Raw genomic sequence first — 26608 nt, 5'->3', positions numbered from 1 at the left:
GATAGGATGGTGATCTGTCGTGTTTGTGGTAAAATGTCTATTATGGTTCTTGCTTCACCTTTTATGTGTGACCTTTTAGGTTGGCTGCTCCTAAAAACTGATGAAATAAGTTCAAAGACTGAAGTGTATTTATAGGATCCTCCGCCCAGGAGATATAATGTGAAGTAACATGTTGGATGACCACCAACAATGAAGACCTTCACTGACTAAAGCCGATGTGTCACATGGCCTTACCCTAGCCCCGTCTCGTAAGGGCCAATTAATCATGGCAAAGATTAGAATGGTTTCTGGAAAGGTCATGCAAAGGTACAGATAAGGTAATTCTTAATGAATGATTACTGTTCCACTTGCCTGCCCTTTTTCCTGTCCCTGGGCAGAACCTTGTACACAAATAGAGTAGCTGTAAAGGTCAGGATGAGAGTGGGGATGGCGCCAAGTTTTAGTCAGGAATATCACACCCAGTTACATGTACATATTATGTACAACACTTCCCTAGTGGTAAGCAGGGGAAACCTAATAATCAGAAATGCGCATGACGAGTGCCCGGATTCTGGTTTACTAAGAGAGGCGCATGCATGGTTTGATCATTTAAATCCTCAATCAATCAATTTAACATAGGGTGAACGGTTTGTGCCAAGATGGAGCTTGCTAAGCTCGTTTCTAGGTGCTTCCTTTTACATACAGGAATGGTCTCTCTAGAGTTGCAGGTGTCTGACCGTGTAGCATTGAAGATACATGCCACCTAGATGCTGTAATTCTGTGGGAAAACAAACAGCCTGCCCCACCGACTACAATGGCCTCAACATAGAATGGGGCAGATGGGTTTGCGTTTCGCACGCTAGCGTTGCAAAGAGCCTGTGTTGGCTGATTGGTTAGTTTGGCTGTCCCGTGCTTTGCTTTGCACATGACTGCGCCCTAGGCGTGTTACAATGCTAACTGCTACATGCGATAAATACCACTGACAGGGTCTGGTGAAGACCATCTAAGTACCAGGCTAACACAGTGATCATAAGAAAAAGGTACAGTAGCAGAAATATAAAAAAGGATGGCTAGGAAATGGAGCAATACTGCACCTCAGCCGAACATGTGCAGGAAACCAACAGTATAACTGGTGACAGGCTCCAGAATTAATGGTTTTAGTGCAGCCATGCTGAAGGTTGATGGATGAGGTTGTGTCTTCCTCTGCACATGGCCTCTTTCTGGCTACACTAGAAAGCTAACCACTAGATGCTGAGAAATTGAGGCGATGTGCTGTAGTGTAAACCCTGGAAATGCCAGGCTAACACTGAGATAAAAAAGAAATAACTGCAAAACTTCTGATTTGTCGATCAAGACACTGATGTGTAGTTTTCTTGAATGGACGAACAAGACTACCCTCAAGCTCAAAATAATCCCTGGTCTTCTTGAGAACCTTTGGAATCAGAAGGATCACAATATAGTTTGCAGGCAGGCCTCCCATCGAAACAATCATAAGCTTTATACAGGGACGTAGGTTCTCTGCTCATCCAAGAAATACTTTGATCACACTGTAAACAGATATAGGTCAAACATGTATCTACAGGAGATTTATGTATTTATTTTTTTGTTTTACATAGCACTAGCTGGACCCAAGAGTATCAGAGCACTTTACACCTTATGTGAATACGTAAATACGATTACAAGAGGTGAGGGAGGGTATTCATAATATCCAAGACACAAGACAGTAGAGCACTAAGTGGTTATAAAGTCATAAGGTAGAATGCAGCGCACATGGAGGAGAACAGCATCCGGGACAAAAAGGTTATTGGGCAAGTCATGGGACCATCTAGAAGGCATTAGCTAACAAGGGAATTCTAGAACAGTTTGTGCCCATGTTGGGGTAGTTGTTGAGGAGTAGGGATTTGAGGTCGCATTTGAAGGAGGGAAAATGGGAGCTGCAGCGGAGATCTTTGGGTAATGAGTTCCAGATCATTGGAGCATTATCTGAGAAGGAGCGAGCCTGAGATGATTTCTTCTTCTTGAAGTTGGGAGGAATGAGAAGAAGAGAGTTGGAACTTCTAATTGTTTGAGCTCTTCCAGTTCTAGAAATTTTGGTTTCTAAGTTTTCGTTTTCTTTTGCCTGAAGCACTTTGTGGGTGATGCAGGCTGTCTTGAAGATGCATCTTCCTTCGATGGGAAGCCATTCAAGACTGTTGAGGGCAGGCGAAATGTGATAAAAAAAATTTGTGCCTGTGAGGAGTATGGCAGCTGCATTTAGAACAGCTTTAAGGGGCACCAAGATACATTTTGGAGTACCTGTAAGGAGGAAGTTGCCGTAGTCAAGTTTTGAGATGACAAGAGATTGTACTACCGTATTAAGATCATCTGGGGGAATTAATAAACGGCTTTACTTTCTTGAGATGTCTGAGTATGTAGCATGTTCCTTTGGCAGAATTGTTGATTTGTTCCTCCATGGATGTGTTTTTGTCCAGGGTGCCACCCAGAGATTGAACGGAATTAGAAAGAGAGAACAAGCAGTTAAGAGCATCCAGATTCTTGATACATTCTTGGATGGGTAAAGGATTGTTTCTGGGGGAGAAGATACGTAGTTCTGTCTTTTGGGGGTTAGGTTTAACATGGTTGGTTTTGAACCATGATTGTATCTTATTAAGTGTGGTGTTCAGTTGTTGGAAGTCACAGGGTGATTTGATTTTGCAGTAAAGTTTTATGCTGTCGGCATATATGTGATAGTTGACCCCTGCATGGTTCAAAAGGAAGGTCAGGGGTTCCATGAAGAGATCAAAAAGGGCTGTGGAGAGGATAGAACCTTGAGGTACACTTTGCGTCACCGGAGCAAGTTTGGAGAGACAGCTATGGATTTTTATTTGCTGACAGTGATGATGCAAATAGTACGTAAACTATATCAGGACTGTGCCATTGACTCCCGTGCGGTTTCTGAGAGTTCAAGTAAAGCTGGGTGATGTACTGTATCTAACGCTGCTAACAAGTCAAGTAGGATTAGGAGGCAAGCAACACCTTCATCTCGATTACTTTGAATGTCATCCGAAATATTGAGCAAAGCGTTTTCAAAGATGGGGCAGAGAATGTTTTGAAGGATCTCTCTTAAGCCTGACAAGTACAGATGCCTGCTTAGACTGTCTGCTCTGGTGTTGTTGATCCTTGCAAAGACAGGGGCTAGCAGGAATATGCCTTCTTGTAGTGCCCTTTCCCACAGAGCTACAGTCTGCCCGCAGAGCTGTGGGGAGTGAGTGTCCCCTTTATCCTTGATGTACGGGATGGCTGTGGCATTGTCTGTGTGGACTATCACTACCCTGGAAATGAACACTGACTGAAAGGCAATATTCTTGGCTTTGAAGGACTTGGATGTCAAGAGTGTTACTTTGAATTCCAACAGATTAATGTGCTGGGACATATCTAATTTGTCTCCTCAATGCACTGATAGCTAATCCCTGCAGTGTGCTTCCCACCCATAGTCTGATGACCTGGTGGTGATGGCAAGCTGCATGTGTGGCCAGACGTGACATCATCCCACCCAGAAAGAGAAAGCTTTCACAGCTGGTCCCCATTCTTCGCCAGATGGAGTTGAAAGAAGTTCAAGTGTGAATTGGCATGGGGTATTGCCCCAGTGCAGTATTGTTGAAGGTGCAGAAGTCTCTTGAACCAGACTGAGATGTTCTTGTTGGTCAGGAAATGACCCGCTGTCTTGTTGGTAGCCATTACCATCTTGTGAGAGTGGGAAAACCACCCAGGGGTGAATCTGTGGAGACCGTGTCCTCAATGAATATGGAACTTCTACTGGGCTGGTATCCTGAGATCCCAAATGTTGTGTGGAAGAGACCATCACCAGATCCTTCTCCTCAAGGAAGTGAACCAGCAGAGCAGTTGGAAGTTTCTTATACTCTATGGTACAGTGAGTTGTTGGTGTCATGGCAAACTCCTATGAAGGCTAGAACCAGTGGTCCTCTGGTGGTGCCAGCTCACTGTTTCTCTCATGCTTCAGAATGGACTCTAGGTGTGAATGAAGAGTAGAGGGGATGTGTAAGTACAGTAGGGGGAAGACTGCCCTGTGTGCTTTTTTCTTCACTAAAAGTTACCACTTGCTGACAAAACAGTGCTCTTAGATAGCGCTATAGCCTGCTGCAGAGGGCTATACTGGTTGTTAAATGCCCTGAGCCTGAGTTATAGGCCTAAGCTGCAGGCCTGAGGCAGAAGAGCTATAAGGCTATTGTAAGGAATGAATTTTAAAAACAAATTTCGACTTACAGGCCATGTTAGAATTGCACTTCAGAATGCGTTTAAACCATGCAGAAATGTTTTCACACAGAAAAATAACACGTAGGAAAAATGTGCTTGCTTTACAATGTGTAGGAATCCATTAGAATGCATTTTAATTCTGCTTAAAGAATACATAAGTAAATCACACGTATGGAAAATGTGCTTGCTTTAATCATATATAGAAAATAGTGTGAAGAATGTATTCTTGTACTAGGTCATCATTCTTAAATGTGGCCCTGAAACTAGGCCTACGCCTTTTCTTTTTCACTCCTGCTTTTAGCTAAATAGATGTTTATTTAGGACACTTTGCCTAGCACCAGCATGTTACTAAAGAATGTGCTGACTTCAATATTATTTTCTTTTGCTTTATCACACCATATTAGGTCACCGTTAAAATAACAATGACCCTTGCTGTGAATTCATAATGAATAGACTACGAGACTGATTAATGATTTAGATATATTTTATGTGTGCTTAACTAGGATATTATTGATAGATTTGTTTCAGTGCGTCTGACTAGTCTTTTGTTTTTACAAAGGGGCATTGAACACAGCTCTTAGCTTAGGTAATAAAGTTCCCATGACAACTTTCCTCCTTGTTTCTAATAGTTGTAACACTGTTTTACTATGCACCGGTGTGAATGTTTACCGTAGGAACCAGGAGGAGAAGCAACAGATGTTGACAACACCATCGGGATGAGCGGTTTCCATTGGACGAAAGACTTAGACAATTACTAATTTTAGTTATATTACTGTGTGATTTTATGTATTATATTGTGTGTTCCTAGTTAGAGACAGAGACCCCTTGTGACTTTTCTAGGAGAGAGTCGCTCTTTTACATCCTTGCCCTTTGTTACCAACACCTATTGCTAAGGGTGACTGTATTCTATTTCCTTATTCTGATTTTTCTTTGATCAATGCTACAGCAACGGTCTTTCCTCTATCACTAATATTCTAACGGTTGTGGCTGTGGGGAACTCTGCTGATTTTCCAGAATGACTCTTTATGGGAAGTTCTTGAATATCTATGCTTCGAAAAGTTAGCTTTCTTCTAGAAGGGACTCTTCACTGGTCTTACCTTAAAGTAGATTATGTACTTTAGCTAGTTTATTAACAACATCCTGTATGGGACACGCTGTATTGATTTATGCTGTCACTAATCAACCTTTCATTCGTTATTTCTGTAAAATAGACAGATCTGAATAAAGATGAACAAACCTACTAAATCCTAAAGATAAATAAATGTTTTGAAAACGTCTTCAACCTCTCATCACTGACTGAATATTAAGGAGCTGGAAGTTGATGATATATGCATGACCTGTGTTTTTATTCCAGCTCCATTCAAAGTATGGTAGCAAAGGTCCATCGGACCTGTCAAGTGTCATCTGGATTTCCAAGGGTCAATCTGTAAATTGGGGTGCTTAATCTAAGAGACCACTTTGGCCAATCCTTTAGGCACCAACACTATTAGAGCATTACACTCACTGAGGGAATACGTTTCCAAATTAAAACGGGAGAAACAGAAAGACAATCATTGGAATGTTGAAGAGGAAAGTTTACAGCATCTATATTAGCCCTGAGCTACGTGATAGTCTTCAATGAAGCTCTCAACATTCTAATGTTCTAATATTGCCTTAGAGCCCGACGTAGCTGGCTCTACCTGCCATTTAAGATCCGTTCCAGCATTTTGCGAGGGCCTTTAACAAGGGAGCGGGCCTTTAATGGCCGGTAGAGCCCGCTACGGAGGGCTCTAATGTTGTTCGAACAATCTGCCCCTAGAGGGCAGAGTGTTCTAATTTGTGAAACGAAGGCCTCACGGGGCCCAAGAGGGTTGAAATCCCCTCAGGGTCCATGAGGCTTTTGTTCACAGCAACAGCTGTGAATAAACATTGGAATGTTGATGCTCCGGGCTTCTACCACCCACAAGAAGGGAACACTCAATTGGCTTCAATGGAGCGCTGAACATTCCAATGTTCTAATTCTGAATATTTGCCTGCTCAGCAAGGGAGCCAGTCTAAACCACAACTATGCACCAAATGGTTTATTTTGGTCATGAAACCTAAAAAATGTCCGTAAAAGACATATCAAATTGACTGGTTTCAGGATTTACAGATTTCACAAGAATCAATAATTTCCAGTACCAGGGTTCCCTCCTGATTACATTTTTGAAATACAAATCATAATCACCGGGTATTTTCCCTCCACCTGCCCACCGAAATCCAGCTGGAGCCGATCGGACTTATACATGGCCAAGATATTCATTGTCGCTGCAGTGAGAAAAATACCACAAGAGGCGACCAATATTATTTACTGTTGCAGTGTCAATTCATTATGCAGGCTTTCAAATCAATTACAGTGCACTACCCAAAACAATATTCAATTCCCTAATGCCCTCAACTGACTGCAATTCAACATAAAATGTGTGTGTGCCTTGATAGACAGTAGCTGCATCTCACAACTAATAATATGCAATGAAAATATACATTTATTTGGCTTTACAGTGTTGTCTTATGTGTTCTATTTGCTTTCAGATCCTTGATAAAGGGTCTGTTCCATACTTCCCATGAGAAATAAGCAGGTGTAAAAAATTAGAGAGTTGCCGTGCCAGCAGGTTTACCACACAGTATTTTTTTTAAATCCTGATAACAGTGGGGTGGCTAACCTTGATATCAGCTGATAAGTTTTATTATTAGTCTGTTATAGTTAGAAACCCTTATCAAGTACCTCTGTATAAAAGCTCTTCTGACATATCCTCAGTTCTACCTTTGCAAAAATGTTGCTGTGCCTGTTTCTTTTGGGATTCGTTGGTGAGTTACAAAGCTTCCATTTCTGAATTTCATGATTAACCTGGTGTAGTTGTAGAACAGAGGAAACCCTTGGAGGTCAAATGCAAACAATGGTCATACTTTCAAGAATTAGAGTACTTGTATTGTACGATTAATTAAGGGCTTGCCTAAGACTATACTATATAACAACCAAGTAGGTCATAGTCAAGCCAACCATTCAACTAATACAAGTACAGCCGGTTGTCTGTAATAAAAAAAACAGGTTCATTTATGTTAGTCAATCAGTGATGTTGTCCTATAAATGTTTTGTGATTTTAGAAGCATATTTTATCTTCAGAAGTGAAGGCTTTTGCAGCTCCTCTATCCACTGTTCAGCCAACAATAAACACCCAATTGAACCATTAAATGTTTAGGTTGTTGTTTGTCTTTCATAGCATGAATTCTACTGTAGAAAAGGGCATTGATTGTGTTTTTTTGTATTTTGATTAATCAAAGGCACTGTCATACTTGGAGACTAACAGGTTGTTTTACAAAAGGGCAATTATGTGAAATCCACCAAAAAACAACAGATCCATTGTTAGTGTCTTTGGCAGTTGAACCACCCTATTATGATGTCCCTCCATTTGGGGGCAAGATTACACAACATCAGCCTAGCCCTTTCTGGTCGCCAATGATTAAGTATGAGAAACAAATGTTTTCTTGTCTGCCCACTGGTTCGGTTTATTGGTGGAAATTATTTATTTATGAGAATTATGCCATTCCTGTGAATTATGGAAATTGATTTGTTGGGTGACTTCATGTACCCATCTTTAGAATAAATGGGATACAATATCCCCTGCTATACATTATAAGGCCATTGCAATTAACTGAGGAATTCTGTGACCATATAGAGGAATGAAGTCAAAGGGGGAACTCTTTTCCTTATAGTACAAGTTCACACCATCACCCTTCCTACAAAATGCTTACATCCTTAATGTGTTACTCTTTCATGCGAAAGAGCTAGGATGTATGTAAACCTGAAGAATAAAATTAGAAACTCTAGCGAAAAAGTAAACAACTGACTGCTGTAAGAAAGTGCCCTCCTTTTGCATGGTTGCCCCCACTGTTTGCTGAACTGCTGATGTGCTTTGACTGAGTGTGCCCTGGGCTTCTCCCAATCAGTTACCCAGGGCCTATGTTCTTTTCCTAAAACTGTATTGAAAACAAAACCCAATTGGCACTCTCTGGCCACAGGTCAGCCCCGGGTAAATTTACCACAGGTACCCAGGGCACTGTAACCAGAGAAGGCCATGTACCTTTACACACACTGCATTTGCAGGCTGTGTGTTTTGGTGCAGGACAAAGTGAAGAGTCGACATGGCACACATCCCTGTGTACCATGCCTACAACCCACTTCCCTGGCATAGATCAGCCACCCCTCTAGCTGGGTGCACTATTCCTGTGGTGAGGGTACAGGTGCATGAGCTCTCTGCCCCTACAATGTCTAAGCCAATTCTTAGACATTGTAAGTGCAGTAATGCCATTAAGAGTATATGGTGCTGGAGTTTGTCATAAGAACGCCACAGTACCATAATGGTTTTACTGAAAACTGGGAAGTTTGGAATCAAACTTCTCAGCACATCAAACCCACACTGATGCCAGAGTGGGATTTAATGACAAATGCACACAGAGGGCATCGTAGAGATGCCACCTGAAAAATGAGCTAACACCAGTGTCCAGTCTGAGCAGCTGCACCCCAGCTGACACCACAAGACATGTTTCAGGACCCCTGGGTTGAGAGCCTGCTGCTCTCGGGGGCTTTAAACAATGCACATCCTGGGACGAGGTGCTAAGCCTCCTCCCCCAGGATGGGCAGGGTCCACGAAGAGGAATCTTTAAAGGCTTGCCGCCTTTGTGAGCTTACCCAGGCCTTTTGCTGCTTCCAGCAACTGGTCCCCACCAGTTTTGAGCCCCACTTTGGGAGGGAGAACCGGCGGGAAAACCAAGTGAGGAAGAGAGGTGTGCCCACCTTTGCCAACCTCATCCATCAGGTGGGAGAGGCGAGGTGAAACACAACTCTCAGTCCCCGCCATCTTGCAGATGGGGGGACCCAGTCAATCAGAGGGAGGCATATGCACCCCCTCTCACTGGAGGGTAGAATAATAGGGGGTGTACCCACCCCAAGGAAGGGACCCATGGGTCCCAACCTTTTACTTACCTGTTATGCCCCTAAATTTAGTATTTAGGGGCACCCCCAAACCTTGCCTCCTCAGACAAGCAATGACCAAGAAGAAAAGAAGAAGAAGGACCGATCAGCCGTGCCAAAGAGGAGGACGCTCACTGAATTGGCCCCAGCCCTACCGGCCTGTCCCCACCTCAAACCTGCAGAAGCAAAACTCCAGTGTGTCCTGCAGCAAGCAATCTCAAAAACCCCGAGGACCTGTCCTGCCTTCCAAAGAAAAGACTTTGTCTCCCGTGAACACCGGATTAGTTCACCCACAGACTCCAGCTCCAGCAAAATCCGTGAGTCTGCACCACTCTGCACCCGTCACCCCGGCCCAAGTTCAAGTGGCCCAACTCCACGAGGAGGTCCCCCGGCGAATCTGACCCAAGATCTGGTGATCTCTGACCTGCCTCGAATCTCCCAGCGAAGCCTGCAGCCTCTTCTGGAGGATCCCCCCGACCGCGACTGGAGCTGGTAAGAGAAACCCGACGCCTAAAGACACCCCTGCACCGAAAGCCCCACGACCTTGGGTGGCCCAACCGACAGAGTCCCTGCATCCCCAGGCATTCCAACTTACCTCTCTCACCAGTGATCACCTCCAGAAGATCTTCGTCCTCGATCCTGCAGTCTTTGTTAAAACCAGAGAATTCCTATTGCAGTCAACAGGGCACCCGATGCCAAACCAGCACCCTGCACCCAGCCGCCCCTGCGCCGCTGAGGGTGCACTTTTTGTGCTAAACAGGGACCCCCTTTGCCCTAAGCCTAACACTAGGAGCTATGCTCCCACAACCCAGTGGCCTGCTCGTAAGCAGCCACCAACCGGAGGCCCCCTATTCCCCATTGGATAACATTGGGCCGCAGCACTCTGCACCCGGCCGCCCTAGTGCCGCTGAGGGTGTAACAAGAGTGCATCTTCGACCCTGGGGGAACCCTTGTTCTAACCCCAGGAACTCAACCCCAAAGATCAATTACTTACCTGGTAACCGTTAACTTCATTTCTCTCCATAGGATCCTATTGACTATTTTTCTCTGAAAAATGTTCTAAGTGTGGAGTTGATTTGTATGGAAACCTGAAAAATAACAATTGTGCCAAACTGATCTAACTTACCTTTTCTCTAGGAAATGTCCCAGTGTGATATCTAGGCATATCACACTGAGTAGAAAAGATAAATCCAAAAAGTAATATAAAAAGCAACTAAAAAGTAATCTGCATGGTCATTTCAATACCTTGACTTCCCTGTGTTTCAAACAACTGCATTTGAACTGGCATTCACTTGTAAACACTGCTGAATATTTTGCAAAGCATTTATTTAATTTACCTGTGGCAGTCTTGGCTTGGTTCTAGAAATAAAAAAAACTAAACAATATTTTTATACAAACAAAATTGGTCTGAGTTCAGTCTTTGAGTGTGTGACATCATTTGCTGATTGAGTGTGTACAACAAATGCTTAACACTACCCTCTGATAAAGCCTTACTGCTTGCCCAAACTACCACAAATAGGGAGTATGGTGCTATCTATTTTTACATCCTGCCTTCCTTTGGGGTTCCACTGGACTCTGTGCACACTATACCTCATTTTGGTATAGTATATACAGAGTCAGCTTCCTACATTAGTGGATCAGTGGTGGGATATACAACTTTGCATTTGTTGGACTAACTTGGTTACCACGTGATTACACAACAAAACTCTTAAATTGTCTTTAGAAATCTGATTTTTGAAAAGTAAACGTTCACTCTAGGGTTAGAAGTCTTTTTTAACAATGTCTCTTAACAAGAACCCAGCTGTTAGTGAAAAACCACAATCGCATAGAGGACCAGGTTGAGGAGCTCAAACTCACCCCTTATCTCCACTTAGAATTTAAGGAGTTAAGGTTTCTATGCAAAATCAAACATATAGTCACAGGGTCCCATCCCTCCAAAGAAACGCTCCAGGAGCTGTTGGCAGGGTATGCTAAGGACCATCCCTCTGAGAATGGAGATGACCTCTCAGAAGGGGAAGAAGATTGAGGGGATGAGGATACCTTCCACCCCCCGTAACCCCCCCACTTCTATGGGAGAAAAGAGCCCCAGTGGCCCTGACTCCAAAAATAAATCTCTCAGCACCTAGAGCCCACACGTGTGGATCAGGTGCTACTGGGGACATTTAGGACAGCCTCAATGTGGTGGACAACCTTTTAGCATGGTTGACCAAAAGATTGGATCCAGAGACCAGACTCCTGGGTCTGGAGAAAGAGAGAGCAGGGATGGGCTTATCTCTCATCAATGGTGGCAACAATTAAGAGCAATCTTATGATCCTAAAATCCCCAAAGGAATTGTCCCTGAATATGAAGAGAGTGATGATATCACAAAATGGTTCAGAGCCTTTGAGAGGGCCTGTGAAATGAGAAAAGTGAAGAAGTTACACTGGGGGGCACTCCTTTGTGAACTGTTCTCTAGTAACTGCAGAGACAGACTACTGACCCTTACAGGGGCAGATGCTGGGTCTTATGACCTCATGAAGAGAACTCTGATTGAGGGCTTTGGATTCACAACTGAGGAATACAGAATTAGATTCAGGGGGTTCATAAAACACCAAACAAATCCTGGATAGACTTCGTTGACTACTCAGTTAAGACACTAGATGGTTGGTTAACTGTACACAATGTGCATAATTTCAATGGACTTTACAATTTGTTTAGAAAAGAACATATTTTAAGTAATTGCACTAATGAAAAGTTAAATCAGCGTTTGGTAGAGCTTGGTCTAATTTCAACCCAAGAATTGGGAAAGAAGGCAGACCACTGGGTCAAGACAAGGGTGAAAAAAAAAACACTCGGGTGAGCAAAAGAAAGTGGTTAAAAAACCTCCCCAGGGTAAAGGTGGTGAGAATCCCAAGAATAAAAAGCCTGAGTCTTCAAAAGGGCCCCAAAAATGTGCACAGGGGGGTGGCACCCAAAACGTTTCCCAGTCCAATAATAGGTACAGTGGAAAGAACTTTGATCCCTCTAAGGCCTGGTGTAACAACTGTAAGAAGTTGGGACACAACTGGTAATGCTACTTGTCCTAACAAGAAGCCCCCTAGTCCTCCTGCAGCTGCTACTGGTGTAGCCAGTCTCCAGATGGGATCAGCAGTGTGCCAAGAGTAAATTGGGTTGCACACTGAAGCAGTTCCAGTCACAGGAGGGGAAGTTGAGTTTGCCACTTTAGCTGTGTGGCCACCCAATTTAAAGAAGTATTTGCAATACCCTTGGATCAATGGGACTAGAATAGAAGCCCTGAGGGATACAGGTGCCAGTGTCACTATGGTGAGAGATACACTGTTTTCGCCAAAGCAATACCTGATTGGGAAAACTTACCCAGTCACCAATGACAGTGTTACCACTAATCATGCAATGGCTATGGTAACATTAGACTGGAGGGGGGGTTACTGGCCTGAAACAGGTAGTGGTCTCTCCAAAGATTCCAGCTGCATGTCTGCTTGGTAATGACCCGGAAACCTCAGCATGGGCTGAGGTTGAACTAAAAACCCATGCAGCAATGCTGGACATCCCTGAGATTGTGGGTGTCAAGACTAGAGCACAGAGCCGAAAGCAGGGTAAAAAAGAAGTGTTGGAGCCTGAAAGTATGGCCCAACCTTCCAAGAGGAAAGGTAAGAAGACTGGGAACCCAGCTTTTGTACAGCAAAAGGATCAAGACCCCTCTCCTCAGGGAGAGGACTTGGGCACCCCAGAGGGAACTGAGCCCATGGAGCTTTACCCTTACCATGTTGATCTCTTTGGCCCAGGGGGACCCTCTAGGGAACAGCAGTTCCTTGGACAGAAGTACTGTCCAACTCTTGAAAGTCTGAGGCAGCAAGCTGCTACCCAGGAACAATGAGATGTCAGTGGTACCCACAGAGTCTATTGGGAGGAGGGGCTACTGTACACGGAGGCCAGAGATCCTACCCTGGAGCCACTAGGAGAGTGGCAGTGCCTCAGAAGTACAGGGAGTTCCTACTAAATGTAGCCCATGTCATCCCCCTAGCTGGGCATCTGGGCCAAACCAAAACCTGGGAAATGCTAATTAACCACTTTTACTGGCCACAGATGTCTTGGAAAGTAAAGGAGTTTGTCAGCTTCATTATCACCTGTCAAGCCAGTGGCAAGACAGGTGGACACCAAAAGGCCGCCTTGATTCCACTACCAGTGGTTGGGGTTCCATTTAAAAGGGTAGGTGTGGACATAGTGGGACCACTTGAACCACCCGCAGCATCAGAAAACAAGTTTATACTAGTGGTAGTGGATCATGCCACTAGGTATCCTTAGGCAATTTCCCTTATGGCTACTACAGCTCCTGCAGTAGCCAAGGCCCTCATTGGTGTCTTCACCAGGGTAGGGGTTACTAAGGAGGGGGTTTCAGACAGAGGGTCCAACTTCATTTCTGATTACCTAAAACACATGTGGAAAGAGTGTGTAGTGCAGTACAAGTTTACTACACCCTATCACTCACAAACCAATGGTCTTGTTGAGAGGTTTAACAAGACATTGAAGGCATCATATGGGCTCCCTGAGAAACTCAAAAGGGAATGGGATGTCCTCTTGCCATGCTTGCTTTTCCCTTACAGAGAAATGCCTCAGAAGGGCGTAGGGTTTTCCCCCTTTGAATTTCTGTTTGGCCATCCTGTGAGGGGACCACTCTGTCTTGTAAAAAGATGGTTGGGAGGAGCCTCTTCAAGAGCCCAAACAATCCATTGTGGACTATGTACTAGGCCTAAGGTCCAGAATGTCAGAGTACATGGAAAAATCTTCCAAAAATCTTGAGGCCAGCCAGGAGCTTCAGAAGCACTGGTATGACCAAAAAGCTGCACTGGTAGAATTTCAACCAGGGCAAAAGTTGTGGGTTTTGGAGCCAGTGGCACCAAGGGCTCTCCGGGACAGATGGAGTAGCCCTTACCCCATCTTAGAAAAGAAAAGTGAGGTCACCTACTTGGTCGACCTGGGCACAAGCAGGACACCCAAAAGGGTGATCCATGTGAATAGCCTTGAGCTTTTCTATGACAGGGCTGACATCACCATGCTGATGGTGACTGTTGAGGATCAGTTGACAGAGAGTGAAGCTCTCCCTGACCTCCTCTCATACAGCCCCAAAGATGGGTCAGTGGATAAAGCTGTCTTTTCAGACATCCTCACTGCCCAACAGCAGACTGATTGTAAGCAAGTCTTGCAGCAGTATGCTAAGCTCTTTTCCTTGACCCTTGGTCAGACAAACTGGTGTACCCATGACAGTGAACCTGTCAAGAGCAACATCTAACAGTCTGAAGTCTGAAGTCTGAAGGAAAGCATCAGAGCTGAAATCAGCAAGATGCTGGAGCTAGGGGTTTTGAACTCTCTGAGAGCCCCTGGGCCATCCCAGTGGTTCTGGTCCCCAAACCTCATCCCCAGAGTGGAAAGAGAGAAATGAGGTTCTGTGTGGACTATAGAGGGCTCAACTCGGTCACCAAGACAGACGCTCACCCTATCCCAATAGCAAATGAATTGATAGATAAATTGGGTGCAGCCACATTTCTAAGTACCTTTGACTTACCTTCAGGGTACTGGCAGATTGGCATGGCACCAGGAGCAAAAGATAAAACAGCATTCTCCACACCTGATAGGCATTATCAGTTTACTGTTATGCCTTTTGGTTTAAATAATGCCCCTGCCACCTTCCAAAGGTTGGTGAATCAAGTCCTTGCTGGATTGGAGTCCTCTAGTGCAGCATATCTAGATGATATTGCTGTCTTTAGGTCCACCTGGCAGGATCACCTGATCCATCTGGGAAAGGTTTTAAAAGTCCTGAGAACTACAGCCCTAACAATCAAGGCATCCAAATGCCAGATAGAGCAGGGAACACTGGTATACTTGGGCGATCTTGTTGGTGGAGGCTAAGTGGAACCATTACAGTCCAAGATCCAGGCCATCCTGGACTGGGCAGCTCCAACAACCCAGACCCAAGTCAGGGCATTCCTTGGCTTGACTGGGTACTACAGGAGGTTTGTGAAGGTATATGGGTCCATTGTTACTCCCCGCACAGAAATTACCTCCAAGAGGATGCCCAAAAAGGTAAACTGGACAGTTAGCTGTCAAATGGCTTTTGACACCCTGAAAGAGGCAATGTGCCCAGCACCAATTCTCAAAGCTCCACACTATACCAAGCAGTTCATAGTGCAGACTGATGCCTCTAAGCTAGGGATAGGAGCGGTCCTATCCCAGACCAATGATGAAGTCCAAAACCAACCTGTTACTTTTATAAGAAGAAGGCTTCTCTCCAGGAAGCAGCATCGGAGTGCCATTGAGAGGGAGGCCTTTGCTGTGGTTTGGTACCTGAAGAAGCTGAGACTATACTTGTTTGGTACTCACTTCCTAGTTTAAACTGACCACAGACCTCTTAAATGGCTAATGCAGATGAAAGGTGAAAATCTCAATCTGTTGAGGAGGTCCATCCCCCTACAGGGAATGGACTTTATAGTGGACCACAGACCTGGGACTGCCTATGCCAATGCAAATTGACTTTCTAGGTTCTTCAACTTAGACAATGAAGATTCTCTAGGGAAAGGTTAGTCTCATCCTCTTTCGTTTGGGGGGGTTGTGTAAGAAAGTGCCCTCTTTTTGCATGGTTGCCCCCACTTTTTGCTGAACTGCTGATGTTCTTTGACTGAGTGTGCCCTGGGCTTCTGCCAATCAGGTACCCAGGGCCTATGTTCTTTCCCTAAAACTGCACTGAAAACAAAACCCAATTGGCACTCTCTGGCCAAAGCCCAATACAACAAGGGGAACCCCTGTAGCGAGAATGAGGGCAGAGATTCAGGGGAAAAGACAAATTAAATATAAAGAAGGGTTCTCTGCCCGTGATTTTACCAACGTACAATGTATCGTTATTAAATAAGTCAACACTAGGACTAAGGAAAAGGTAAACAAAAAATTAAATAAATAAATAAGGTCAAAGCATGATCCAATACCACAAATTAGATATAGTAATATTTTTTAATTTTTTGAAAAAACGTTTTTTTAAATATATATATATATATATATTACCTACTGGCGGTCGCCAGTAGGTAGTTATAGTTAGGACCACGTTTCCATAGGAAAACCTCAACATTCTATTTTGAATAACTTTGGCGCCGGTCGACGAATCCTCGCGAATTTTTCAAAATAGGTGGGGCGCTACGCTCCGGTCCTACCCTGAAAGTCTCGGGGGGATTCGTCAAGCGGGGGCTGAGATAAAAGGGGGGTCCCAAAACGCGTTTTTCCCATGCATTTTTCCATAGGACCTTTAGAACGAGCTACAGCCCGAACGGCTGAACAGAATTACTCAAAATTTGGCAGAGAGGTAGTCCCTAGGTCAAGGAAGTGCCTTTTGTAGGTTTGGTGTAAATCTGTTCAGTAGATTCTGAGAAAATAGCCTTTGAATCAATATATATATCTGTATGCGCGCAGAGTGCGCGCTGGGGGCGCGCACCTTGCCGTGCGCGAGCGCAATTCTGATTGGTTGTTAGATCTTAGTAAACATTCGAATCGGTGGAAGTCAGGAAGCGGCGGCCGCCATTTTGTCTATCGCATAAAGAGGGGGTGATAAACAAAGGGGGAGCACTTGAAAAGGGGGCAGAGTGGGTAGAAATAGACCCAGTAGGCATTGTAAGGGGGTCAAAGTAGGACCTTGTAGGGCAAAAAAAAAGAATAATATTTTGAAAAAAAATATCGCCGAGTGCGCGCACCCTGCGCGCACCCGGAAAAAAAAATAATAAAAGAAATTTAAAAAAAATTGCATTTAAGTGTTTAGATATAAGGTGGCTCTAAAAAGAGCCCTTGTGTTTATTGTTTGTTTTTCGGTACCTACAAGTAAGTACCAACGCAGAGTCTGAGGTTCAAGAGGAAGACTCTGTTCCCTTCATCATTGAAGTGCACACCATCTCCTCTATAAATGTCTTGCATGTCGTAACGCAAGTTGTTGTGGTAAATGGAACCCATACCATAGTCACGGAGGAAAGCAGAAACAGATTTGTTGACGTGCTTCCTTGCTTTGTCAATCTGCGGACAAAATTGGTTGGACCAGTTCCACTTTTGCCTTTGGCATATGTTAGAATATACAAAGGCAGATTGAGGAAAAAGCGACATTAATTGCACAAAGGTGTCCTTAATAAGCATTTCCAAACCTACCCCAGTTAAAGTGCCTAGATCATTACCACCACAGTGCACAATAATAAGGTTAGGCTGTGGGAGATGTAGAAAGGTTTTCACCAAAGGCATTAATTGGTGCCACTTTAACCCTCTCTGACCAATCCACTTGATGTCTACATTTGGCAAAGCAAGGTCTCTCACCATACCTCTTTTCTCTGCAAATTTTTCACTCCAGAAGACATAGCTGTGTCCTACAATCCACACTGTGAACATCTTCAAAGGAGATCTGGATGCACTCAGGAGGTGTAATTCAGTAGAATGGTAAAAAGAAATGAAAGACAGTTTGGAAATGGAGGCATACATATTTTTTATAAAAAAAAAAGAACTGATTGGCTGTTTCATACCATTCTACACTAAAAACTAGGCTGTATGTGTAAATTAATAGAAGCATGTTTTGTATTGGTTCAGAAAAATGTGTTACCAAAGAACAGTACTATGGATTTGCTGTAAGGTTTGAAAAGTCAAGCACTCTTGCTCTGTGGAATTGAAACATTGTGTGGCGAACTTCTGACCTAACTCCACACAGCAGTGTTCCATGAGCTGTTGCTATGGTAGCAGGCAGAAGTCAAGTTGGGGGAAGGGTACTAGGCAGAAGTCAAGTTGGGGGAAGGGTACATTTGGAAAAGGGTTGGTTTTCAAGCAATAGAAATGTGTGATTACATTTGAAAAAAAGGGGGAAGCAGTGTGATTTGAAATTAACATCTATATGTGTGGAAAAATAGAGGGAAAGATTGCCATTATCTGGTTCTGCTGAGTGGAGAGAGGTGTAGAGAACAAAGGTCCTGGCTCTGATAATGTGCTGTGGGGTTTTGAGGTTTCAGTCTGTAATGCAAATACATTCAGCATCACTAAGGCTGGTTGCCCTTGCTGGAGTGTAGGCAGTCACCCAGCATACACATGGTTTGTGGTCTGAAAATGCAGTCTGGACATGTGCATTTAAAAAAATCTGAAAAGTGGATTCATAATGTGTCAGTCTGTAAAAGTAATTTTCACTTGCCAACAAAAAAGAGCAGTAAGTGTGCATTCAAATTGGCAAAGATTTTTCGTTTTGTGACTAATGTGAAAACATGACTCTGTGTGCAAATAGGAATTACAGGAAGAGATTTGTTGCGTTTTCCTCTGGTGATTTCACAGTTGCATTAGTAGGAAAAAGGGGGAGTCTCTCAAAAAAAAAAAAAAATAAAATAAATAAATTAAAAAAACCTTGGGTGCGCGCAGGGTGCGCGCACCTCAAAAAAATTTCCCAAAAAAATTTCAAAAAAAAAATTTTTGGGGTTAAGTTTATAAGTGGCTCTTAAAAGAGCCCTTGAGTTAATGGAGGGAAACAGGAAGAGAAAAACGCAAAAAATGAAAAAAAATCTATGGCCTAGTGCATGAATGCGCATCAAATTTTCTCTGAAGGAGATCAAGACTGGTCTCCCCCACAGAAATAAGTGAACCGCAATCAGTGCACCGTGTAGACAACCTCGCCAAACAAGGTGGACCAACAAGAGGTAAAGAAACAGGTGAAGGCACCATCGCAGCTGAAGTGCTCCCCTGAGCTGCCGAAGATGTGCTCGGCTGAGCTGCTGCTGATGTCGTCGGCTGAGCAGGTGGAGAGTTTTCTTCAGAAGCTCGACGAAAAGATACTGGGTGCATTTTGTCAACATGTCTTAACATAGTGTGAATGCTAAAAGAATATTTCTTGTTAGGATTCCCACGAGATAAGACTTTGTTACAAAGTACACATGTAACTTTTGGTGCATTTACCTTTTTCTCATTCTCTGGAAAAGTGAAAAACTGCCATATAAAGCTGTCTTTCTGCTTCCTGTTCCTCTGCCTCTCAAGAGTGTCCTGGTCACTGTCTGAAGTAGGTTGCTGTTCAGCCATTGTCTCTCAACAACAGAATAGCTCCTTCTCCAAAGGAATCAGAACTAATAATGAGGGGAGTAGGTGTGGTTTGGGAAGAATCTGGAACAGAAAGTACTTCAAACCAATCAAAAGTGATGATTCTTGATCACATGACTTGCCATGAGGGATTGGGTGTGGTATTGAAACAATTAGAAACTGAAAGTAATGATAACCAATAAGAAATGTTGTTTTATTATGTATAAACCCGAGGTGCGCGCACTGAGCAAGCTCCGAGCGCGCACCCCGTGATGACGTATGCACGAACGCGTAAACGCGCAGGTGCATACGTCATATACGCGCACCTAGCGCGCATACGTTTAACACGCGTATACGCGACCGTTATTGCGCGTAATTTTAGCGTATGCGGAAGTAAACCGCGTCGAGGGCGTAGGACGCATGCGTGCGTACGTACGTACGCATACGTACTGGGTGCGCGCTCCCAGCGCGCACCAACAAGTATATTTGCGTACGTAAATAACGTACGCCGGAATTCATAAAAAACATACGAAATAGTACTAGGTGCGCGCTCAGAGCGTGCACCCCAAGAAATTATAAATAAAAAAAAAAAAGAGGACATTAAATAATTTAAAAAATTATAAAAAAAAAATATCCAAATTGAATTATTTAAAAAAATAATTTATAAAAAAATACAGATAATATATAAATGAATATAAAGTAATTTTATTTAAATAAAAAAAAATATCTTTAATTAAAAATACATAACTTAGCATATAAAAAACCATACAAATTCTCAGAAAAAAACATAGGTTTCAAAAACGAAATATTTAGGGATTAGCATTTAAAAAACCTTGCAAATTCACTGAAAAAACCATAGGTTTCACACACGTTATAGTTAGGAATTAGCATTTAAAAAACCTTGCAAATTCACTGAAAAAACCATGGGTTTCACACACGTTATAGTTAGGAATTAGCATTTAAAAAACCTTAGAAATTCAGTGAAAAAACCATAGGTTTCACACATGTTATAGTTAGCTGGACATTTTACTCGTAAAAAACCAATGAAATTGCCCCGTTATAGTTAGTTCAGCTAACTATAACTCGCACGCGCCCGCAATGCACTGCTGATGACGTCACATATTACATCACTCATGACATGGTCAGTGACATCACTCATGACATCACTGATGACATCTCAAATGACATCACTGATGACATCATCCTTGTGATAGAGTGGCAGACCTCCTCTCACCCTAATATAACCTTTGATACACACATTGAATAATAGAGACTAAAATGTTTAAAACAATGGACATACCAATACCAGTTACAACAACCTCTTCAGTAATTCTAAGATCCACATACACATCCACTCATTCACCAACAGTCCTATACAGTCACTCATACATGTACTCACTCATCATATGTACTCATACACCTATACATCCTGTTACACAATGCCACTCATCCATAGAGTTACTCACACACATAGTCACTCATGCTAATAAAGAATCAAACATACATTTACTTGCATACACAGTTATACACACACCACCACACTTACTTCTACAGAAACTTAAACATACTTAGTCATTTAATCAATCACTTATAGAAACACATACTTATTCATACAGGAACTCTTTCAATCTCTCACTCTCACATATACTCACTTATATACACCAATAGTCACATATACTAGTTTAAAACATATGTAGTTACTCATAAAGTCACTATTGAGACAGTCATTCACTCACTAACACAGCCATACACACACTCATCCACCCATATAGTCCTGCACACATGCTGTCTTCAACACATACAAACAGTGAGTGACTCATTCATGTTCCTATGCACTACATAATACCCCCCACCGAACCATGCAGATACTCAGACTGACACTCAAAAAACCAACTAATAACCTATATAGACACCCATGTAGCTACTCACCAACCCATGCAGCCACTTATACAAGTGAGAGACTGATACAGATATTTACATATTTAAACATTACTCACTAAGCCATGTATTCACTATGATACACTTAATCAGTCAGTTACACAATCAATTTTTAAAAAACAAATCATCCATTTAGACACTTATATACCCATTTATTCTTCCATCAACCTTGAGATATACATATATAAAACATATTTAATTTTCAGAAAAACACACATTCACTGGATGATGTCATCAGTGATGTCATTTGAGATGTCATCAGTGATGTCATGAGTGATGTCACTGACCATGTCATGAGTGATGTAATATGTGACGTCATCAGCAGTGCATTGCGGGCGCGTGCGAGTTATAGTTAGCTGAACTAACTATAACGGGGCAATTTCATTGGTTTTTTACGAGTAAAATGTCCAGCTAACTATAACATGTGTGAAACCTATGGTTTTTTCACTGAATATATATATATATATATATATATATATATATTACCTACTGGCGGTCGCCAGTAGGTAGTTATAGTTAGGACCACGTTTCCATAGGAAAACCTCAACATTCTATTTTGAATAACTTTGGCGCCGGTCGACGAATCCTCGCGAATTTCTCAAAATAGGTGGGGCGCTACGCTCCGCTCCTACCCTGAAAGTCTCGGGGGGATTCGTCAAGCGGGGGCTGAGATAAATGGGGGGTCCCAAAACGCGTTTTTCCCATGCATTTTTCCATAGGACCTTTAGAACGAGCTACAGCCCGAACGGCTGAACAGAATTACTAGAAATTTGGCAGAGAGGTAGTCCCTAGGTCAAGGAAGTGCCTTTTGTAGGTTTGGTGTAAATCTGTTCAGTAGATTCTGAGAAAATAGCCTTTAAATCAATATATATATCTGAGCCCGCTTACGGTACGCTTACCGTACGCTTACCGTACGCTTACCGTAAGCTTACGGTGGCGTGCGCGAGCGCGATTCTGATTGGCTCTTAGATCTTAGTAAACATTCGAATCGGCCGAAACCAGGAAGCGGCGTCCGCCATTTTGTCTCTCGCACTGAGTGTTGTTTATCAAACATGATGGCCAAAAACATGTTACGGGGCTGTTTTGACAACTCCCTCCCACATAGTCATGTTGAGGGAGTCCCCAAACATCCCCCAAGAGCAAAAACGGTTTTATTTTTTTTTCGGCAATTTCGCGGGGTACGCTTACCGTACGCTTACCGTACGCTTACCGTAAGCTTACCGTACGCTTACGGTAAAAAAATAAAAATAAAAAAAACACTATCCACACTTACCCCACCCCCTGTGCTTTTGGTGGCCGCAGGCCACCAAATGTGCAGGGCTTATTAATAGAGAAAAAAAACGTAATTTTGGCAACATGAAATTATAAAATCGAAATAAAAAAAACACTATCCACATTGACCTCACCCCCTGTGCTTTTGGTGGCCGAAGGCCACCAAATGTACAGGGCTTATTAAAGTTGATAAAAACCGTGCACGGAACGAACTGCGTTAAGTGGGCGCGCACGCCACAAATGGCGTAAAGTAACTTAGCATTTAAAAAACCGTACAAATTCACTGAAAAAACCATAGGTTTCACACACGTTATAGTTAGGAAATAGCATTAAAAAAACCTTGCTAATTCACTGAAAAAACCATAGGTTTCACACATGTTATAGTTAGCTGGACATTTTACTGATAAAAAACCAATGAAATTCCCCCGTTATAGTTACTGTAGGCAACTATAACTCACGCGACCGTAATCCTCTGCTGATGACATATGTGTCTTTATGAAAAAAAAATATTTGTAATATATGTATAGCTAAAATTTAATGGAAGAAGATATGGGCAAATAAGTGTCTAAATACAGTATTAGCATCAGCAGAGGATTGCGGTCGCGTGAGTTATAGTTGCCTACAGTAACTATAACGGGGGAATTTCATTGGTTTTTTATCAGTAAAATGTCCAGCTAACTATAACATGTGTGAAACCTATGGTTTTTTCAGTGAATATATATATATATATATATATGTAGAATATAATAAATCAATTTCAGATAAATAAATTCAATACATGATCAAATGCATAATTAGAGCAACAACGATTTTCAGAATAACAATGAGAATACTGGACAGGGTCCCAGGCGTACTCAAAAACTCAAACACACTTGCACATTCATACCGGAGTAGATCCACAAAATAAACACTCAACAGAACACATTCACATCTAAAAAGGATGCTCAAAAGGAGAGCATGGCTCAGTATGTACACAGCATGGAATGAACATTCAAGACCGTATTAGGCGACATATGTTCAGTTTTGAGGAATAGAGACTTGGGTGTGCCACATGTAAACGCCGACGCGTGTTTCGGTGAAAGCACCGAAATGTAGGTGCCACCTTCCTCAGGGCGGACAAAACGGGGTCTTGAGCTGAAATAGTTACGTGCTGGGACCTATCAAAAAACATATGATTATAAAGAGGTAGTAAATAACGTTTACTTAACCAAAAACAAATAAGCATAGATGACAACAACATCCTTAGTAGTAAGTGTTGACAGAGCCACTGACAATAAATAAACACCATGGAAAAGAGGGATGAAAGATGATAAGAGGATGCACTAGATCGGCCAAGACAGATATCTGAAACAAGAGAAGAGAGCGCGATGCAAAAACGAAACAAGAAAAAAGAGAAAAAAAAGGAAATAAAAAAAGAAAGAAGAAAGGAAGAAAGGTGAAAGAGGAGAAAGGAGAGAAAAGAAAGAAAAAAGGAAAAGAGGAAAAAGAGAGAAAAAGAAGAAGAAAAAGGCGCAAAGAAGATTATTTTTCCGCAGGAGGGTTTAAATGTTCATTAGCGCTCACCTATTAATTCATATACGGAATGGATATAGGATAATGGGAATGACGGTCATTCAGCGCTAGACCTGGTGTGCTTCTGCTAGAGGGTACAAGCTAAAAATAAGAAAACACAAAAATAAAATAAAACGTGAGAGAGACAATTCAGAGGGTCTGGGGTAAAACGATGCTGGGTAAAAAGCTAACTTTGGAGATCTGGAGGACATCACTTCACCGTTCAAAAAATCGCAATGGAGGCGGTCTCAGAGAACACACGCAGCCATGGTGTGATCTCAAAGGTGGGGATATTTGTGCAGTTTCAGAGAACACACGCAGCCATGGTGTGATCTCAAAGGTGGGGATATTTGTGCAGTTACACTCCGTTTTAGACAGTCAGCAGGCTGACAGCGGTGTTAAAGAGAGAACGGCACTGTAAGACTGTAAAGCAGCTGCCAAAGGCGCATGAAAGCGAAAAAATAGGACAGCTAAACCAGGAATTGAAGGTGTCTGCAGGGTAACGTCACGGTTAAAGGGAACTGATAAACTGGTAGACTGAAGAAAGAGCTGTCGATTACAGATGAAAAGAAATAGAAACAGTATAAGGAAATTACCTAGCAATCCAAGTAGTGTTCCCGTGATCAAAAACAGGAGCCTAATTAAAGGAGTTCCGGGAGATGGGGGAGGTATCGGTCAATCCTGCAAGGATTACACAAAAGAAGGAAAGGAGTAGTAGGACAAAGGCATTGTAACAGGAAAAGAAAAGGAAGATACAAATAAAACAAAACAGGGCATCTCTACCTGAAGGGATTCAGATGAGCGTGCCTAGAGTGGATTGGACGGCATCTTCATACTGGGGGCTGCTGGAGGAGTTCCGTGCGATGAAAAAAGGGGGGGGGGGGGTGCTGGGCGGTAGCGCTGAAAATGAGAAAAGGTATAAATGAATACATAACTAAAATAGCGAAGCGAGCATGTAGATGTAGGGATATAGAGAGAAACCCACAAATGAGGCGTACCTGAAAAAAGCTGCAGACAAAAATCAATGCGATATGCTCCAGGCGAGGGGTTGCGGGTTCAGCAGGATAGTACAGTCCGAAGAGCAGACGCGTAGAAGGGGCGCTGGAAGCGAGGATCAAGATGCTGCAATAATAGAGGAACGGTACGATGTGCGGGATCCAGAAGGCTCCTGGCAGACGGGCTCAGGTGCGGAACATCAGTCCGAAGAGTAAAAAAGCGGACTAGGCGCCGTTTAAATAGGCCAATGGGTGGACACGTCATGGTCAGAACGTGTACGGCAATGAGCAGCGGGGGGGAGGGAACAGAGGTCAGTATCAGGACACGCCCTTGAACCCTCAGTACAGGAACCAATAACATGAGCAAGCTCCTCCGCAACGATATATTCAGACTCGCCAGCGCCAGTATTGGAGAACGTAAACAAAATCCCTGTCTTTAACCTTTCATCCGTACCGATCGACCATTCCACTCTCTCATTGCTCTCCAAGGGCCTTTCCTTTGTACCATCTGTGGGCATCAACAAATTTGAACTCCTAAAAGATCTGCACACCTTCTTTCGCAAGGTTAGACTTAAAAAATACTTTGCAGATAGAGACATGGACATCGACACTGAGAACCTATCAGGCCTGAAACCACCATCCTCCTTTACACCTGGACTTGATATGGTCGGAATAGAGGTCAGCATTTTTGAAAAAGCTGTTCTTAATAAAGTCCAGAAGGCGATCAAATTTGTCCCTATGCCCACACACAACATCACGAAGGAGGAAAATCTGGCATTTAAGTCCCTTAGTTCCAACAGGGACCTTACGATTAAACCCTGCGACAAGGGAGGGGGCATTGTGATTTTTGATAGCCGGAACTACAATGAGAAAATGCTAGATCTCCTTGACTCCCCCAGACACTATCATAGGATTATGCTTAACCCAGAACCCAGAGTGAAATGCAGAATTTTACAAGTAGTGGAAGCAGCGGTCGAGAGAGGAGAAATTTGCACCCTTGAAGCACAATTTCTCACCCCTATTCATACTCGTATTCCGATAATTTATGGAATCCCTAAAACACACAAGGACCAAACCAATCCTCCCCTGAGACCCATAGTATCCACTATAGGCTCAGCAACCGAACCTCTTTCTAAATACATCGATAAATTCCTGCAACCCATGGTGGAATCCCTGCAATCCTATGTCAAGGATACAGGACATTTCATTTCTAAACTAGAAGGACTAGAGTACAACCCACATCAGGAAATCTTGGTTACACTAGATGTTGAATCTTTGTATTCAAACATCCCCCAGACAGAGGCATGTAATGTTGTGACCAACATCATTGAAGAACATCCTACTTTACACAATGCTCACTTCCTGGTCCAATGTCTCCATATAGTTCTAGAAGAAAACTTCTTTGAATATGATGGAAGATACTATCAACAGGCCCAGGGAGTTAGTATGGGGGCGGCCTGTGCCCCAAGTGTAGCCTGCTTGTACATGGGGCATTTCGAACAATGCAACATCTATAACGAAATTGCCCCTTTCTTCGAGAATGTGCGTCTTTGGTCCCGGTACATAGAC

General features: G+C 43.0%; 1 protein-coding gene and 1 long non-coding RNA gene across 2 annotated transcripts in view; one reads left to right on the top strand and one right to left on the bottom strand.

Annotated features, from left to right (window-relative positions):
• The first annotated feature begins 6981 nt into the window (after positions 1–6981).
• LOC146789732 (chymotrypsin-like elastase family member 1) overlaps positions 6982–26608 on the top strand; it is a 128894-nt gene continuing 109267 nt past the window's right edge. Inside the window, exon 1 of the mRNA XM_085632061.1 lies at positions 6982–7059. Coding sequence (XP_085488187.1) covers positions 7026–7059 — 34 coding nt within the window. The 5' untranslated portion in view covers positions 6982–7025. The remainder of the gene's footprint in view (positions 7060–26608) is intronic.
• Positions 23256–25237, bottom strand: LOC146789735 (uncharacterized). The gene is made up of 5 exons (XR_014969856.1): positions 25043–25237; positions 24828–24944; positions 24641–24725; positions 24057–24146; positions 23256–23650 (listed from the first exon to the last, which is right to left on the bottom strand). It is a non-coding gene; the product is annotated as an uncharacterized LOC146789735 (long non-coding RNA).

Source organism: Triturus cristatus, chromosome 10 (genome assembly GCF_964204655.1).
Source record: "Triturus cristatus chromosome 10, aTriCri1.1, whole genome shotgun sequence".
Taxonomy (NCBI): Eukaryota; Metazoa; Chordata; class Amphibia; order Caudata; family Salamandridae; genus Triturus; species Triturus cristatus.
This window is presented reverse-complemented; position numbering and strand designations above follow the sequence as displayed.